This window comes from Nothoprocta perdicaria, unplaced genomic scaffold, assembly GCF_003342845.1.
Source record: "Nothoprocta perdicaria isolate Ctin4 unplaced genomic scaffold, notPer1 scaffold_13, whole genome shotgun sequence".
In the NCBI taxonomy this organism is placed as follows: domain Eukaryota; kingdom Metazoa; phylum Chordata; class Aves; order Tinamiformes; family Tinamidae; genus Nothoprocta; species Nothoprocta perdicaria.
The window spans coordinates 1,782,269-1,799,276 of NW_020454427.1; the positions used below are offsets into that span (position 1 = coordinate 1,782,269).

At 41.3% G+C, this 17,008-nt stretch overlaps 1 protein-coding gene across 1 annotated transcript; it reads left to right on the forward strand.

Moving 5' to 3' along the window:
• The first annotated feature begins 1,883 nt into the window (after positions 1–1,883).
• OCIAD1 (OCIA domain containing 1) lies at positions 1,884–16,662 on the forward strand. Its single transcript, XM_026033547.1, has 8 exons — positions 1,884–1,937; positions 2,318–2,402; positions 4,877–4,930; positions 5,319–5,366; positions 9,038–9,167; positions 11,366–11,574; positions 12,693–12,842; positions 15,548–16,662. The coding sequence occupies exons 1-8, from the start codon at positions 1,884–1,886 to the stop codon at positions 15,583–15,585; spliced, it is 768 nt and encodes a 255-aa protein (XP_025889332.1). The 3' UTR covers positions 15,586–16,662.
• Positions 16,663–17,008: the final 346 nt, after the last annotated feature.

Genomic DNA, 17,008 nt, shown 5'->3' on the forward strand with positions numbered 1-17,008 from the left:
CCGCGCCGGCCGCCGCTCACTGGCGCAGCGCCGCGGCACTCACTCGCGCCCGCCCCGCCGTTGGCTCCGCGCGGCCGCCCCGCCCTTGGCACCGCCCCTCACTCCTACCAATGAGAGCGCGAGGGAGGGCCGCGGGTCCCCCCATTGGCCGCGCTTGCCGGCTTCCCGCAGCGCTGATAGGCCCGTGAGGAAGCCAGTCATGTGGAACGTGCCGTGCGCCGTGCGAGGAGGCGCCTGCGCCTTTAAGGCGCGGGAGCGCGCGCAGCTTCCCGGGATCGCGCGGGGGAGAGAAAGGGAGGACAGGGTGGGGAGAAGCGGCGGGTGTCGGGATGAGCGAGCGGGCAGCGAGGTGCTCACCAAGTATTGTGGTGACAGTAGAAGCCAAAGTCGTGCCCGCTGCCCAGCGGCTGGGAAGCAGCGGCTGCCCCTTCTGCCCCAGGGCCGCGAGCCGGGCAGCGTAGGGAGAAAACGGGAAGGCGCCGCAGAGGGCGGGACACAGCGGAGCTCCCCGCTGGGAGCCGCCCGGGGCGCTGCCRCTCGCCCCCGGTGCCGGGAGCTTCATCCTCGCTGAGAGCGCCGCAGAGTTCGAGGCAATCTGTTGCASCAAAGCGTGTCAAAAGTTGCTTCTGATTTAGAAGTTATTCCTAGTTGGGAGCTGAGCTCCGTCTTCCCGGTAAAGGCATATCCCTGCTACCTGCCTGCCTTGAGGATCCCTTAGCACGTAAAGCACTTTACAAACTGCGTGATGGTGCCCGTTAATAGCAGTTATCGTCAATGTGMGTCAGTCCCTCCCTAGCTGGGGCTTCGAGCATCGGTGCTGCAAAGGCACCCGCTCCAGGTTCCTGCTGATGCCCCTGGCAAATGTCTGGCTGACCACAGCTATAACAACACTTTTTTTTTYTYTTTTCTTTTTTTTTTTTCTTCTGCTATGAATTGCTGCTATTTTTCCAGTCTGGAGAAGGGGATATTTCCCAGTGCGGCCCCGTTAACTCTCGGTGAATCAGAAGCACTCCGCTCGGCCGCTGTGTTGTAGGACAGAGTGATCTCATGCAAACCAGAAATTTATTCTTTTTAATCACAGGATGAAACACATGAATCCTACAAGCGTCGTTTCCGATTCCATCCTCACCACTCCCTTCAAGACTCCAATGTGCAGGAACACATCCCTCCCGCTCCTTGCCAGGGCATCCCAACCAGGCGGGCAGCCGAACCCACTCCTGCGCCCGCGCTCCCGGCTTCCTCGCGCGCTCACGGTGCCGGATCACAGGCACGTTCCCGCCGCTTTCCCGCACCTTCCACTCTCAAGCCCAGCACTTCCCGGGAACGCACGAGCCCCTGCAGCAGGAGGGCGCGCTGCATTCCAGGCAAGCCGAGGCAGCCCCAGGAAGGCTCCCGGCCGGCAGCAACACTGCGTGTTTGCTGGAAGCTCTGCAACAGGCAGCCGAGCGCCTCCTCCTTCCGCAGATTTTCCCCACAAACCGGAGCCCTGTGCCAGCCCCATGGCACCAGCCGGCGGCGGGCGCGCGGCCCCCTCCCAGCTCCAGCACCCTCCTAACGCCAAACCCCGTCAGGTCCCGTTCAYGCAGGGCCTCCCTGGCTCTTATTTAACCAAACTCTTCCAGGGTTTGCCCTGGTAAAGGATTCTCTCTCCTCAGTCAATCCCAGCTGAGCGACGCTCTCCCTCCCCGCCGCGGGGCGCCGGGCACAGGAGCGGCCGCCGCGGGGCTGCTCCAGGCGGCGGCGGCGCCGCCATTTCCCCGCCTCGCCCGGCCCGGCCCGGCCCGGCCCGGCCCGCGCCTCCCCTTCCGGGTCGGCGGCCGAGGCGGCGCAGGAGGTTCCGGCAGCGCGGGCCCGGTCTCGGCTGCGGTGCCGGTTCCGCCGCCATGGAGGCCGGGCAGGGCCCCGGCCCCGGCGGCGACGTGGGCGAGCAGGCCGAGGTAGCGGCTCCGGCCCGCCGCGGGGCGGACCCCGGGCCCGCGGTCACGGGGGGCAGTGGGGCAGGGAGCGGCGCCCGCCAGGCCCCTCCGTGGGGCGGCCACCCCGGGGTGGAGTTCGCGGTGCTCGGGGTGTCCCCCCCCCTCCTTGTGCGGTGGGGGGAAGTCCAGAGTCCAGTGTCTTTTTTTCCTTCTTTTTTCCCCAAAACCAGTGTGAGCCATGTGATGCATAGGGTCAAAAAGGCACCGTTTGTCTTCAATATAGCGGTGTGGCACCTAGGGCCCAGTGATGTGCACAGGTGCTAGGTGTGTCACCGAAGAATCCCCTCCAACCTCCCCYTTTTATTTATTTACTGTTTCTTGGATGATTCTCCCGCTAAAAGAGCGCAGTGCCCAAGCCGTACGTGCCGACGGAGGAGGAAAGGCGGCTCCTCAAGGAATGTAGCGAGGAGAGCTCCCGGTACAGAGGTAAGGGCGGTTTATTGACACGCTTGTTTGGCCTTTCCTCTGGCATGGGCTTTTGTTGTTTCCCGAGGGCCTGAAGAAGGACAAGGTCATCACATCAGCACAGCTTACCATGGAACTTCACACGGCCTAAAACTGTATCTTACACACCAACCTGTATTGGGTTTATCTTTATTAAAAGTTTGCAGGACCTGAAACGTGATGTRATTGCTATCCACTGTGTGTGTTTGGGGTTTTCTTTTTTCTTTCCCTCAAATCCTAGATTATTTCGGATGCTGATAGCTGGGTTAGCAGAAACTGGGACAAATGAAGAATTCGGCAGCTCACTTGCTAAATTTAGCACATGGGGCCTCTGATTTCTACTGGCAACCGGTGACCTATGAGGCAACTTCTAAGTGCATTGTGATTTTGAACTAGCGATTCAAAGCTGGCCAGTGTCGTCTTTATCTTTGCCCTTTCCAGCTTTGGTGTTCCCTGCCACTTACTCTGTAACACCTGGGAGCCTTTAGYTTGTTTGACAAAGTCTAGCCTTGTTTCTCATATTCCTGAAGTGAAGAGAATCGGGGTTGTTAGCAGTTAGACTACAGTTGATCCTGTTTTAGATCCTGGTTTGTGATCTCCTTCCTGGAGGACAAGAAGAGAGGAAGTTGTTTTTCTGTACACGTTTTGCTGTGAAGTTTTGGTCATCGGGGAAACTTGCAGCAGTGTTTGTTCCTCTTTGTGCAGAGGCTGAAGAAACACCGTGAAGGTGCCCTTGCCTAGAAGCCCCCARTTATTTTCTGCAGTAATTTCCCTTGAATTTCATGTTGGGACCYACAACAAGAATAGAGGTGTGTGTGTGGGGAGGTTGGTTTGTTTTTATTTTCTCCAGGAGCTGGTGCTGTCACGTGCTTTCCATGCACTGATATCTCACTGACGGAGTCTAAGACCCTTCAGTGTTTTCTGGATCTCCCGTTTTTGTTTCATGGTTTTGCACCTGTGCAGTTGTATTGGCTGTATTACATATGTACCACTTAAACTCCCTGTATGGCTGCCCTGACACCTTTAGCCCTTATTGGGCCTGGTTTTGTTGTTCAGAGTTGTCATTGTGCCAGATTTTGTTATTATTTAAGTATTATTACAAATATTGTTACAGTTTTGTGCATTTTCAGTCCRTTTATTCAAATTTCAAGCTATAGCMAAGCTGTTCTTGTGAAACTTTGTTTTGTGATGGCTTTCTGTTGGTAGCTCCTGTTTCAGAAGTTTTGACTCATCTTTTGACTTTTTCTTGAAAGTGAAACACAGCCAAGTTTGCCTTGGTATGCAGCAGCTGGGCTCCTCATCTGGTTTAGTGCCAGCACAATTTGTGAAAGAAAAGAACTAACTTGTTAGTTTGCAAAATATGTTTTACTGCTGTGTATTGTAGAAATTCTAAAATYATCATTTAGCCTGAAGTATGGACTTAATGTAATAGATTGTGAGTATCCAAGTGCTGTTAGCATCTAGTGCTTTTCATTATAATTTTATACTATAGAGTTAATAAAGTCATTGAGCTTTTTTGTGACATATACATTTTCAGTCTAGCTTAAAAAGTAATATAATTATGATATGTTTAAGTCTAATATAAGTGATTTGAATGTGTACTGCCAGACTCTTTACTGCAGTGTTTCCATATCTCGTATAGCCACGATAGTTTTAGGAATAGTTTCAAAGAAAGTTAATCTTCCCAATCCAAAGAAAATTAATTTTCCCAGTAATATCTGTTGCTTGAAAGAAGCATCCCATATACTTCCTGCTGCCTTTTCAATTTTTCCTTCCATCTCAAGTCATTTAATATAATGAAAGTCAACTTAGTTAAGCAAATTTTCATAGGCAGAAACTTGCTCCTGTTTTCTTCTTAATTTGTACAGTTTAAACTATAAAAAAAAAAAAAACTAAAAAAAACTGCTCTGCTCTATAYTTTACTGGCAACTCAAGCTGATCAAGTTACCTATTTTTAACCAGTGTATTTTTTTAATTAAAATCGAGGTTTTTGGTTACCAACATTTTTTTTTTTAGAGTCACTGTACTCTATATTAGAGTCTTCTGTCCTAAGGAAATGTGTGTGATTCTCAGCTTTGAAGTTCTTTTGCTTTGTGCTGTAGCCATTGTAGCTAGAARTCAACTTCACCTGCAGTCTTTTCTACTTTATCTCATCTGTTGTTGGTGCTTGTATTTTAGGAAGCACAAGATSTAATGACTGGAATATTTATCAGCCAGTACCACATCATATGTAGTGGATCTCAGAATTGAGAATGTCACACAACTTAGGCAGTTTATTATACATGCACACATAYACACATAGATGTATATGTGTAAATACACACACTTGTACAAATGATTTTCAGAAGACCTATCAACTCTCATAGTTAATTTTGTGTTTAGTTGAAAATGTGTTAGTATTTGTTGAAAATACTGAAAATTGTATTTTTAAGCTACTCTCTTTTTTTTCTTCACAGCTTTTCCTTTGGCTGCAGCGAGCATGCTTGCCACTAGTCTCTTAATTAGGAAAGGTAAAGTTTAAGAATACTCTTGYATAATTTGGAAATTCAGACTTTTCACTTACCTGATTTGTAGTTCCTGAAACTGAAGGAAGGAGGAGAAAAATATTAACTTAAAATTGAAATTCTTGGTCATTTTATACTCTTTGACTAGTACAATATCACAGAGATTATGAAACGGTTATTGTACAGTGTATGATATACTGTGTGTAATTCTTAAGATTTTTCTAATTTTATGGGAAAGTTAGGTGATCATTTTTCTTGAATTTGCTTTGTAGTGTACAAGGGTAAGCTGCTACCCCAGTGTTTGGCAAAATAATTGACTTCTTATGTTCATGTGAAGAGTTAATGTCCGTAATTATTAATACTGCTACTAATTACTTTGATTCCTCATTTTCAGGTATTCTAAGAGATAATTCAAGATTTGGCTCTCTTRTTAAAGTTGCATGTAAGTAAGAGCTTTATATTTGTTCATCCTGCATTTGCCATGTAGATTTTGGCATATAATTCCCATGAAACTAGTTGGTTACTCTGCAGGGGCCACATATCCTTATTTTGCTGCAGCTGTGCTTGAAGTTAGAACTCTATGGTTTGATCTATTCAAAATAAATTTTGCCTTCCTGCTATTGATTCATTCTAAGTAGAATCAGCTCTGGTAGTCAGCAGCTTCTTCTTTATCTCCAAATCTTAACTGCTCCATCTCATATTGCAAGAACCTCTGCAATATCAAGAACCAGCGCATGTTGTTTATTCATCTTCAGATTTTGCAGGWGATTTTGCAGAGGGTTTATTCAAAGGCTTTGCATAAAATTTTAAGATTTGAAATATTGTTGATCACCATAATGTAAGAGTTCAACATTATAAACAGATACTGTGAAAGTTTGCCTTATTATTTATTTTCCTTTCATATGAGTGTGCCAGGGATAACTATTTTTGCATAATGGAGCTTAAAGGTGCAAATGAATAKKGTCAGAAATAAAATCACACTCATTRGGAAGGTTGTGACCTATTAGCATTAAAGCATTTCCTCAGTTTATTATAACTGAAAATRAGTACAGAAAAATGCTTCTTTATATAGTTATTCTGTACTGTGTAAAACTTGTCTGCTGGGTTATAGGAGGAAAGAAACGCTAATAATGAYAATTTCTGTCTTTCTCGGTAGTTCCTGATCTATACGGAGTGGTCAACATTCTCTGAAATCTGAAACTATATTTTTTTTCTTTGAAAGTGATTATGTTTTAAGTTGGTAGATTCTGTTTAATATTTCTGCTTGATTTGGCTTATATAATTTCTGTTGTTTAAAAGTTTGTAGGTCTAAATGATATTCCCTAAAATATTAGAACAGCACATGGCAGCTGCAGTGATTTCTGCCTAAAGGACTTTGCTAGAGAACACGCACCCCTCCCTTCCTAATCTGAAGGTCATTATTCATGTGTCTTACTTGCCTCATTCATGTTATTTTAATATCTTTTTTTTTTCTCTCCTGGATATTGTGCATACACAATTATCGGAAAACTGTATTTCATATGAAGGATTTTGGATTCAGTATAATCAAAAACCAAATTAATAAATTAACCAGTCCAGTGTAATACATGATAGTAAACCAGGAAGTTGCCATCTTGCCAACCTGCCCAGATAGAGCCGGTTACTGTTACAGGTTGCTCCTCTGGGAAAAGGGTAAATCCCAAGATTTGTGCTGAAGGAAGTGCTGTTTGAGCAGATAAATTAATGAGAGAGGCTAGGGCTGCCTTTTGTTTATAATAAATTATTTTGCATGCTTTTTTTTTTTTTTAGTGTAAAACAATCTTATCACAGAAACCATTAGAATAAATAATAGAGATGCTGTTTCTTTGGCATTTATACACTTCTAGTTAAGGACCACAATTTTAATGCAATTATATTTTGAACCCAAGGGGAAAAATAAGTGGCAGCTGGAGCAGACAGAATATTCCTGATGCCAGGGTTGTAAGCAGTAAAATCCCAATCACTTTTCATTTCTCCCCTTTGATGCATTCTGGTGGGCATCTGGATTCAATTCGATTTTGTACTGGAAGAGTTTTCCCCAAACGTTTTTTTTTTTTTGCAGTAGTAACTCCATGAGTCATTTCAATAGTGGATTTTTTTTTCTCCAAGATTTAAATGGAAGGCTAAAAGACCTGAGTTAGGCACTTGTTGTTTCATCCTCATATTGTTTAGCTCAGATGCACTGACTGTTTGAAGTATCTTCCTGAAAAGCGCTGCTTGGAACATAGTTTGCAGGTTCAAATTATGTCTCGTAATTTAATTGCACATTCCTGCTGCAGGAAAGTGCTTCAAGGAAACCGTGCATTTCCCTCCGTTTCACCCTCCCAAATCTCAAAGAGCCTCTTCAAGTCAAGGCATTGTTGCTAGCTCATACTTGGATAATATCAAACTTAAGAGCAAAAGTCTCATTTTTGARTCAGTTCTTGCTTTCCAGGTATTGCTGATCTGAGCCTATTTCTGCTGCGTCCGTGGATTACGACAGTCCACCTTTGATAATGGAGTTTATGTCCCTGGGTGTTGGCAGATGCACTTACTCTAAATAACGTCTGTGCCCAACTCCTGTGAGGGGACTCTCATATCTAACAACATGGCTGAGCCAGTTCTATCTTTTGGTGGGATGAGAGCTGTTTTTTATGGTCTCCATGCGTCTTTCTCTACTTTTCTCCTTGGTTATATCTGGAAAAAATTGGGAGATGGTTCATTTTCTGGGTAATTTTCAGATTCCAGGGTGTTCTTATGCCTGTAGAAATGATTAATAACTTTTATTCAATAGTCTCCAAGCCCTGGTGGAACCTCTGGTTAGGCTGAGTGATTTATCCCATTGAGGGTATCCCTTTCAGGCCTCCAGTAGCAAAGCTTACAAGCTTGCTTGGGCTGCAGCATCTTCTAACCTCCCAGAGAGATGCTTCCACATGTCTGGGTTGGACGATCTCAAGAAAGAGAGACTTTCTCTTGGTAATTTAGTGACCTTGGCTGCTTAACTTTCTTTGCTAACTATGTCAGTTGTATTCTTGTTGGGCTTTTTTTCTCTTTATCCTGTGAGGGTCGTGTAATTTTTTCCTCTGCATATATTTATACACATTGAAGTATCTCAAGTTGTTGATCTACTAAACAGCTGTACCCTTATATTTCTCATTTGTAAACTTGTAGCTGTTCTTTTCCTCTTCTTGGAAAAAGATTTTAACATCCTCTTGAAAATACAAATATTAGGATAGGAATCACTATTCCAATGCCAGTCTCATTAGCACACCAGTTCACAAAGCAATTTACCACGTGAAGATCTTGGAGAATTAATGTTAGCAGTAACTGATTCTTTCCTGACTAAAAATGAGTGCGAATCTTTAGAAAATACTCCTTGCGTGTGAAATAAGGATCAAGTTATTTTTTCTAGAAAGTCAACAGCAAAACTGCTGTTGATKGCACTGAATCCTCCAGGCTCCTTCATACTCAGACCTGCTAAAACATGAAGGAGCCAAGTGATGGACATCAGCAGCTCTGGGTGCAGCAAGAACTCCWTCAGTTTGACCTCGTGCCCAGCAGGCAAAATGTCTCACCCGCTAACTTGAAAGCATTTGAGATTGCAGGAGTGCAGCAAATCCAGTTGAACAATTGCATCATCAGAACATACTGAGCCCATCTTAAAATTATTTAGGCTTCTCTTCCCGGCACTGAAAGCCTTCGGAGAATCTGACTGTTCTGATGAATTCATACCTCAGAATTTCYGGCTTTTGTTTATTCCCTACTGTTTTATCTTCTATGATAGTAAATTGCATCCGAATCTTGGGRGAAAATGGTTGAATATTTTGTCTTTTCTTTGTTCATCAAGTAGTAGTTGATATCATCTGATGTCATGTCTAGATCACTGCTGTAAGCACCTTCAAGTTACTCTTCAWCTTACTCAGCAATTCTTACTACCCTTTGTAAGCAAAAGCGAGAAGATTGCTGCTTTTCTTTTGTGTTAGATTTAAACTGGTATTTTCCTTTGTTGAACACAATATGTATTTTAAATGAAAATGTTAAAATAATGTGGAGTGTTATGATGCAACACACAAAAATCACTCCTGTTGTTGCTGTTGTTTGTTTCTTTTAAAAAAGTTGCTGGGACGTGTGGATACCTGGCTGGAAAGATATCGTACCTGCCAATCTGCAGCGAGAAATTTAAGAGGCTGAAGGATTCCCCCATAGGCGACGTTCTACGACAAGCTCAGAGGCATAGTTCGCCTAAGTAAGAMTTTAATTCTCTCTTAAATTTAAAACAACTTTTAGAATGAAACGTTTTAAAAACACTAGCAGAGATCAAGGCTACATTTGCAGTTTTCCAAGGTCTGGAGAGCTGCACCTTCCCTCTTCCCCACCCTGCTCTTCCAGATGTACCACTTCCAGACAGCTCGTCTCTAACAACTGGCTGGTTACAAAATAGTTTTTTTGAGCTCCTTACATACAACTACACACAAGTGTTTATTTTCTTGAGTAGAAGAAGAAGCATTTTACTCCTCAAAATGTATCACATAGGAAATTAACGAATTAATGTAGAGTTCACTTACTATGATGTAACATCAGAGGTAGCCTCTTTAGTTTAGAAGTAAACTATGTTAACCAAAATCAAAATAGTGTTACTTTCTGGATTTTTTTCCCATAGCTTTGTTTGATTGCAGTAGGAAGAGGGTGGAAATGATTTCAGTGTTTATCAAAGGAAAGAGCGCAGTAAACAATATCAGTGCAGGAAGAAGCATGGTGGTCAAACTTACTGCTGTTTGTTTAAATCCTTACATCTGTAATGGCATTATGCTGTACATATGAGAAACTCATCAGGTTCTTAAAAACTATTTCCTGTTTTGTTCCAGAACGTTTTCTGCTTGGGAGTGGTTTTTTGGAACATCTCTGACTTACACCCTTGTTTCACAACTGGTAGAATAGTCTTTGGGTACTGAGCAGTAGTCCTGCCGTATGTGTGTTAAAATGTGTTAATTATTTATGTGAAACTTGATTATATTCTTAATTACCTTACAGATTGTGGCTTACGAACGTTTTAAGTGCGGGTTCGCTTTTATGCTAGAATGTTTGATTTTCTTTTCATGGCACCAAACATAGTTGTAATAACTTGTCTTTTATATGCCTAGAGTATAAACTCAGGGGATTTGACGGTGGATGTGTCTGTCTCCTTCTCCCCAGTTCTTACTAAAAACCTCTTGCGATCACTACCTGGGTTGGCTCTAGGTGATACCATATTTATATGCTATCATTTGCTACACCATTAAGACCAAAAAAAATTTAATCTCTCATTCTTTTCTGTCTGYAAAATGTATTTTATTTTTTATATGACAAATTCTTTTATTTTCTTCAAGTCTACTGATAAATTCATATTTGTTCAAAATGTATGGTTGTCCGTATATGCTATCCTTTTAAGCCAGCAATAGAAGTCATTATACTTTTATGATCATTATGCATCTATTAATTAATGTGTTTTGGTAACTCTGGTTTGCTGTTCCAAATAGGTAGGGAGCTAAAGAGTGAGATAGTCCTTTAAAAATGAGTTTGCATGTATTTTAGAAAATAGCTTTTTGTTGACTCCATGATATTTACTGAGTACATTAATCTTTAGTTTTATTCTGCTTTAATGCTTTTGTTTTAATTAAAGTACAGCGAAGCAGAGATTTTAAGTAAAAAATGAGTAAAGATGCTAGAGATGTTCCAGAGGCCCCATGTGGAGAGCAGCCTGGGGCTGACTGGGAGAGACGTTCTCTTCTGTAGAGATTTGCAGGGCCATGCCAAGTACATAATGTCTGCTTTGGAGTATSAAGCATCCATTTCCATGATATTCTTTGAATGATCTTATCATTCTCAAAGGAAAACTCATTAATGTTTCTGATTGAAAAAAGTAATTCGACAACTTAAACTTCCATAGTTTCTGCTCCTTAGTTTTAAGTCTTTGCCCACCCCTCACCACTGTTTTGATGTTGATGAGTCRCAGCTACTTTTAATGAAGGATTATAAATTGCAATTTACTGCAAACCAGGCATTCAAAAATAAAATGTCCTGCTACCACAGGTAATATACACACACCAGGGGTACTGTTTGTCTGCTGTGTTTTGTCAGTCTGAGGAATCCCTGGGGGAAGGGATTGTCATTGTTGTCTGGTAACGTGTAAAATACTGTCCTTTGTTCTGGTGGTTTTCAGGCATGGATTAAGTTTCTGGCGGGGAAGGGAAGAGTTTGGGGGAAGATGCTGTACAATCTCTGCAGTATTTATTTATTTATTTTTTTTTTTAAAGATTCATGTTGTTGGAAAATAGGAAAATACTGGAATGAAAACCTTAAAAAGAATATGTTCTTTAGCTGGACTCAATGCTATTCTTATAGTTCCATGTTTAACTTCAGTATTTTTGTATTTAATACGTAACTTATTTTCTTTCTTTTTTTCAGCCGTTTCAGTCGGAAATCTGAATTTTCAGACATGCCTTCTCAGGCATTTACTGAATCTTCTTCTCAGAGACCTGGGTCCCCACTTGCTTCTAGCTATTCAGATGATTATAGTTCAACAGATCGTGCTCTCTCTAGCTATGAACCTGTTCCGTTCAGTGCTTCCCTGAATGAGTCTTCACCTACAGGAATTACTGATTACACTGTACAAGGTTTGGCTTACCTTGGTATTTAGCAGTAGTAGTTCTTGCCTTTCTCTCAAACCTATCTCTTTAAAATACRTGTTTTCATACTTGGCAAACAAGCAAGTAGAGTGGTTTTAAATRAAACAAAGTTTCCAGAATTGTATATATTGACATAGCAAACAAATGTCTGAATTATTTTTTGTTCTAACTCTAAATTAAATACGTTTCTTTTTTTTTTTTCTGCAACTCGAATTGCAAGTAAAGATTATAAATTAATTAGCAAGGTTTAATCTGATATGAAATTAAACCTACATAAAAAAACACCTTAACATCAATTTTTTGGTCAAAATGAGGGTGAAAAGGTTTATTATCCCTCTCGCTCCCCAATAAACCATAGTCTCTGCTGTTCRTCTTTCAGAGATTATTTCATTTATACCAGTGGTGGTGCTACAACTGTATGTTACTTTAATTAACATTAAACTTCTTAACGTAACAAATGTTTGCGTCTCTGAGAACTGGACATATATTGTGTTCTGTTTTGTAACAGCTGATTATGTCACTGAAAACTAAACTGCTTTTAAAGCAGTGTTATGTGCAGCTGTTCCTCTCCTACTCTATGAACTCTGTCCTCAGCTATTGCAGAGGAAACGCATGATCCTGGATTCGGACCTTGTATGGTCCCCAAAGGAGGAAGTTGCTGTTAAATAGTTAGGTATTTTAGATTAGTGTTCTTTTGTTGTTGTTTTAACTCCTCTGTGGAAAGCATTTTAATTAAAAAAAATAAGCCTATTTGTGCGAGTTCTTTTTAGCTATTTAAAGTATTAGATATGAATGTATCAAGAAAAGGATAGCTGAACTTCATCACACGTACCAACAGTTGGTACGGCCTTAAATAGAGGACCGAGATCCTGCATTATAAACTTAGAAACATTAAAGTTTATCGCATGACAGACATGACCCTAATTGGCTTGTGTTGCAGAATTTGAAGCCTTTTAAGAAACTGATTTTTTTTTTTTTTCTCTTTCTTTCTCTTTATTGAGCTGTAGTGACTAGGCATGGTAGAAGAGGTCTGGCAACCTGAGGTTATAATCAAGTTATGGTGTGTGATACCCTTTCCTTTATCTCAGTGCATCTTTTGTTTTCAGAGCCTGCTCCAGTTGCAGAAGAAACTCGTAAGAAAAAAGGCATCTCATATGAGGAATTAAGAAATAAACACAGAGAAACATACGAGGTAATGTTACCACCAAAGGCAGAAACTCCAAACAAGTTTTCACGGGAAAAGCCAGCTAAAGAAGGTAATATTCTGGTTTACTGCAATACATAGCAAGTTTAAATATAAGATGTAATACTAAGCATAGTTTGTAACTGTTAGGCTTGATGTTACATACCCTTTAGCTAATTTATAGTTACGATATCAGCAACCAGTAGCTGATATGCAATGTGGTCTATAGTTTAATGTTTCAAATTAATTCTCTTTTTCAAAAACATTAATCTTCTCGTAGCAAATTACAGTTCCATATGGTTTGGTGCCAAACTCTTAAAAAACCCTCCTAATCTTTAATATGTGAATATTCTGAGCAACCTCTTTTAACAAAGAAATCTCTGAGCTCGGGGCTCTCCTGAAGAGCTACAGCTCTGGAAGGGGGTGTATGTTTTAGATAGTATTGTTCTCTCAAAATAGAATATAGCTGATGGCTTTGAAAGGGGCGTTATTTATTCTTAAGAATTGTTTCATGTGGAATTAGGGGATTTCTATAGTGGCATTGTTTGTAGAAGTTCATTATCCTCCATTAAAACTCAAAGGAAGGAAACAGTATTGGCAGCAATATTGGGATTTGTTTTTGCAGCAGAAAAAAAACCCTTTGCATAGCAAAATAAGAATGTGATAATCTGAAGAATAAGGTGCCATTCAGTTACTTTTTTGAAAAGTGCTTAAAAATAAGTCCTAATAGTAATTTGTAATAATATTCCCTAGAACAATTTTATTTAGTGTGATATCTGTGGAAAAACTTACTAGTAAGAAAGCTGTTTGACTGTATGCCATGCTATGGGACTAGTCAACTGAATCACCGGGGTTTGTATTTATGCCCAATCTACTTGAACTGCAACATGACTTGTAGGAATAGATGAGATTTTATGCTGGACATGTTAATATAAGTAATTACATAAAAAAAAATCCCAAGAGTCTGGAGCAGTAATGGTGAACTTGGGAACAGTATTGCTTATGAATGCAAACTTATTCCATCCAYGTGGAATATGTTTTCTGGGTCTTTGAACAGTTCTACCTGATTTCTAAATACAAATTATGAACAACTGTATGATTTCATTCTGTTATTTCAAGAATAGGAGACTTCCTTTTCTATAATGTAAGTATAGTAAATGAGACACTCAGAAATCATTGAAGGTTCAGGTTGGTTTGTAGATTTTGTTTCTTTGTTTGTAGATTCAGTCAGCTGACACTTCACAGATTTGCAGAATGTTTTCTTTTTTAAGAAAATAGAGAGGAAATAGTCCCAAGTAGAAAGCCTAGCAGTGCAATGTGGAAACCAAATACAGAAATCTCACTRTAATGATTCATTCTGCAGCCCTTGCCAAATTCCGTGGCGAGTCTTGTGGCTCTGAAATGAGAGCATGCATTCATCACTTTATTCTCAGATATTTGAAGGCCTTTATAGTAAATGCTAATCAACTCTTACATTCTCTCTCTCTCTCTCTCTCTCTCTCTCTCTCTCTCTCTCTCTCTCTCTCTCTCTCTCTCTCTNTTTTGTTCCTGTGTGGTGTTTGTTTCTAGGCAGATTTTGAATGTAAAAGTACATTGAATAATGCATTGAGAGTTTGTTTTGTTTCTTACAAAGGTGTATTTGGTTTTCCTCTTAGGAGAGAAAGAACAATGAAAGGAAAAAATTCCCAAGTGCATTATATTTAAATTTGCAGTTAAGCGRTTCTGTGGTGCTGCCTGCTGAGTTCATAGTTAGCTTCCTGGCCCTACTGGATATAATCGTTTTTCCTACCTGTCCCTACCTAATGAATCTTTCCCTCTGCTCACCCTTTATTTGCCTCTTGGGGGAACATGAGTAACAAACAGGAGATGCTGCCGTTTGCCCTGTGTTGCAGGGATGTAGGGGAGAACTACCCCAAACTTACTGCTGAAACCAGCTGCTYGTGCCTGCTTCTGTGCCCTGAGGCAGCCCCAGTTGGGCCTCTGCACAGGGAGCTGCGTTTCCCCCAAATAGCCATTTTCCAGGAGCGGCCGCTGGCACCCCTTTCCTTGGGATCCACTGTGGGCAGATAGTGATAAAGGTTTAGTGGTAATGTAAGCTGCGATTAGATTTGTGCGAGGGTGGCTGGCTGCCATAAACGTGCCTGCTACGTCATGCAGAGCCATCCTCTACTGCCAGGGATGCCGTGGACCTAGAGCTCACTTTCAAGCCGGCGTCTGCTCCGTGTTCAGTTCCGTGCGGTCCCAGGCATGCGAACAAATCCTTGGGACCAGCACCCTGTTTTTTCCCTCTCTGACTCACTGCTGTGCTAAAGGAAGCTGCTAAATAATAACGGCTGGGAAGTTTCCTAATCGGCCTCGCTGATTTTTGTTTGTGTTTGAATGTGTTTTTTAACTGTCCCGCATCCATCCAGCTGTGCACGTAACTAGATTATGTATTTATCGTAACGTCCCTTGCCCGTTTCCTCCAATTGTCTTGGTTTCATCCACAGGCTGCATTTATTTCAAAGTAATTACAAATTCTGTAGGGCAGGAATTTAGCACAGTGGGCCTCTTGACTGAATGCTCATTCAATAAAGAATAATGAATAACAAGCCAATTCCATTCCCTGTCTATTCCGAGGTAGCTTTAATGAGCTGTGTGTGCTGCTGTGACTGACACGCTGCCCGCTTGCTGCTTTGAATGATGATGTGTTTCATCAGGGCTCTCAGTGCTACATTAAAAAGAAACTTTTGCATTTAAACTATTTCATATTCAACTGCTGTTTTTTCTTTTCCCTAGTTAAAGTAAATAAATAYGGAGATACCTGGGATGAATAAGAACTGAACAAAGAAGCTGACAGAAGATCCTTCTCTTCAGTAACTTGAACCTCACCTATGTTAGTCCTGCACTTTTGGTGTGCTCTGCCAAACACAATTGTAGTTGAAATAAAGGAGAAGAAAATCCTGACTTGTTGAAAGATTAAAAAAAAATGCATTTAGGCTTATTACTATGTAATTTTGCATAAGTGGGAAGCCAGGCTAATGTGAAGTGTCATGATTTTAAACTGTGCTGTTTCTTAAGAAGAGTGAGAAGGGTAACTRGCAATAACTGATGCTATAAACGTAGAGAGTAAGATAAAATGTATATAAATAAATGCAATCAGAGATGTGCTGGGGAGGTAAAAATTACCAGAATCTTCTTAAATTTTCAAGGCTTGAATTAAAAGTTACCTGTAGAACTAATCTCTCACTTTATTTTGTATGAAAGTGATGTGCTGGAAACCTCTACATGCTCTCATGCTWGGTTAGTAAGTGTTGCAGTGGCATTGAGGAGCCAAACAAAACGCGTAAGTAGAATTGGGTGGCAGCTGCTTTCAGACAAGTAGTCTGAATGGCCCACACTGGATCTTGTAGGACAGTCATTTAAGAAGAAAATCATCCAYGAAACAGCAAATACGTGAAATACCTCCATTTAAGTGCAGAAAGCTTAGCCTGTTAAGCTTTGCAAGAGTTTGAATGGCATCTTGACTTAATCATTGTGAGATTAGCTTTATTTCTTACCTCGCGACGAAAGGGATGGGTTTGAGACTGTTTCTGGGGAGAATATCCTGCTGTGTGGAACACTGGGTTACGTCTGCTTCTCAGAAAAGAGCTGCATTGGCAGTGCTGTCCTGAAGAGCTTGGTGTTCGCCTAATCTGTCTTCATCAAAATAATGTTGTGTTTTCTTCCACTGACATGAAGGTGTTCTAATCTTCCAGCTGCAATTCTGAGCTGCTGTTGCTCTCGCAGTGCTGTATTTATTTTGGCTCTTTGGCTATGGGTGAGTGAAAAATGCTGAAGTTAATAGCATAAAAGCATTGCTGACGTATTTATTAGAGATGAAAAATAACTTAATCTACCAAGGAGAAAATTCTTGSTGATCATATTGACTCAGTGGCGGAGCAGCAGGAATGAGAAGATTATTTAGGGTAGGTATGGAGCAAATGACCCAAAAATTGGGAGGGAAGATGAGAATGTGTAAGGAGCCACTGCTGGTCATAACCACCAGGATAGGGAGACTCCTGCTGGAGGAGCTGCTCATCTGGAAAGCAGGGTGCTGGTCAGGTAGCCTTGAAGTCGCATCAACCGTTTGCTCAATGTGATCCATTTCTAGGGCTATAAGGGGACAACTGTGAATGTCTTTCTTTCACAAATTAAAAATAAAAGGTGTTTATATAATGAGTATTGTCTTAAAGTCTTGCACTCTGTGCTTAAGATAAC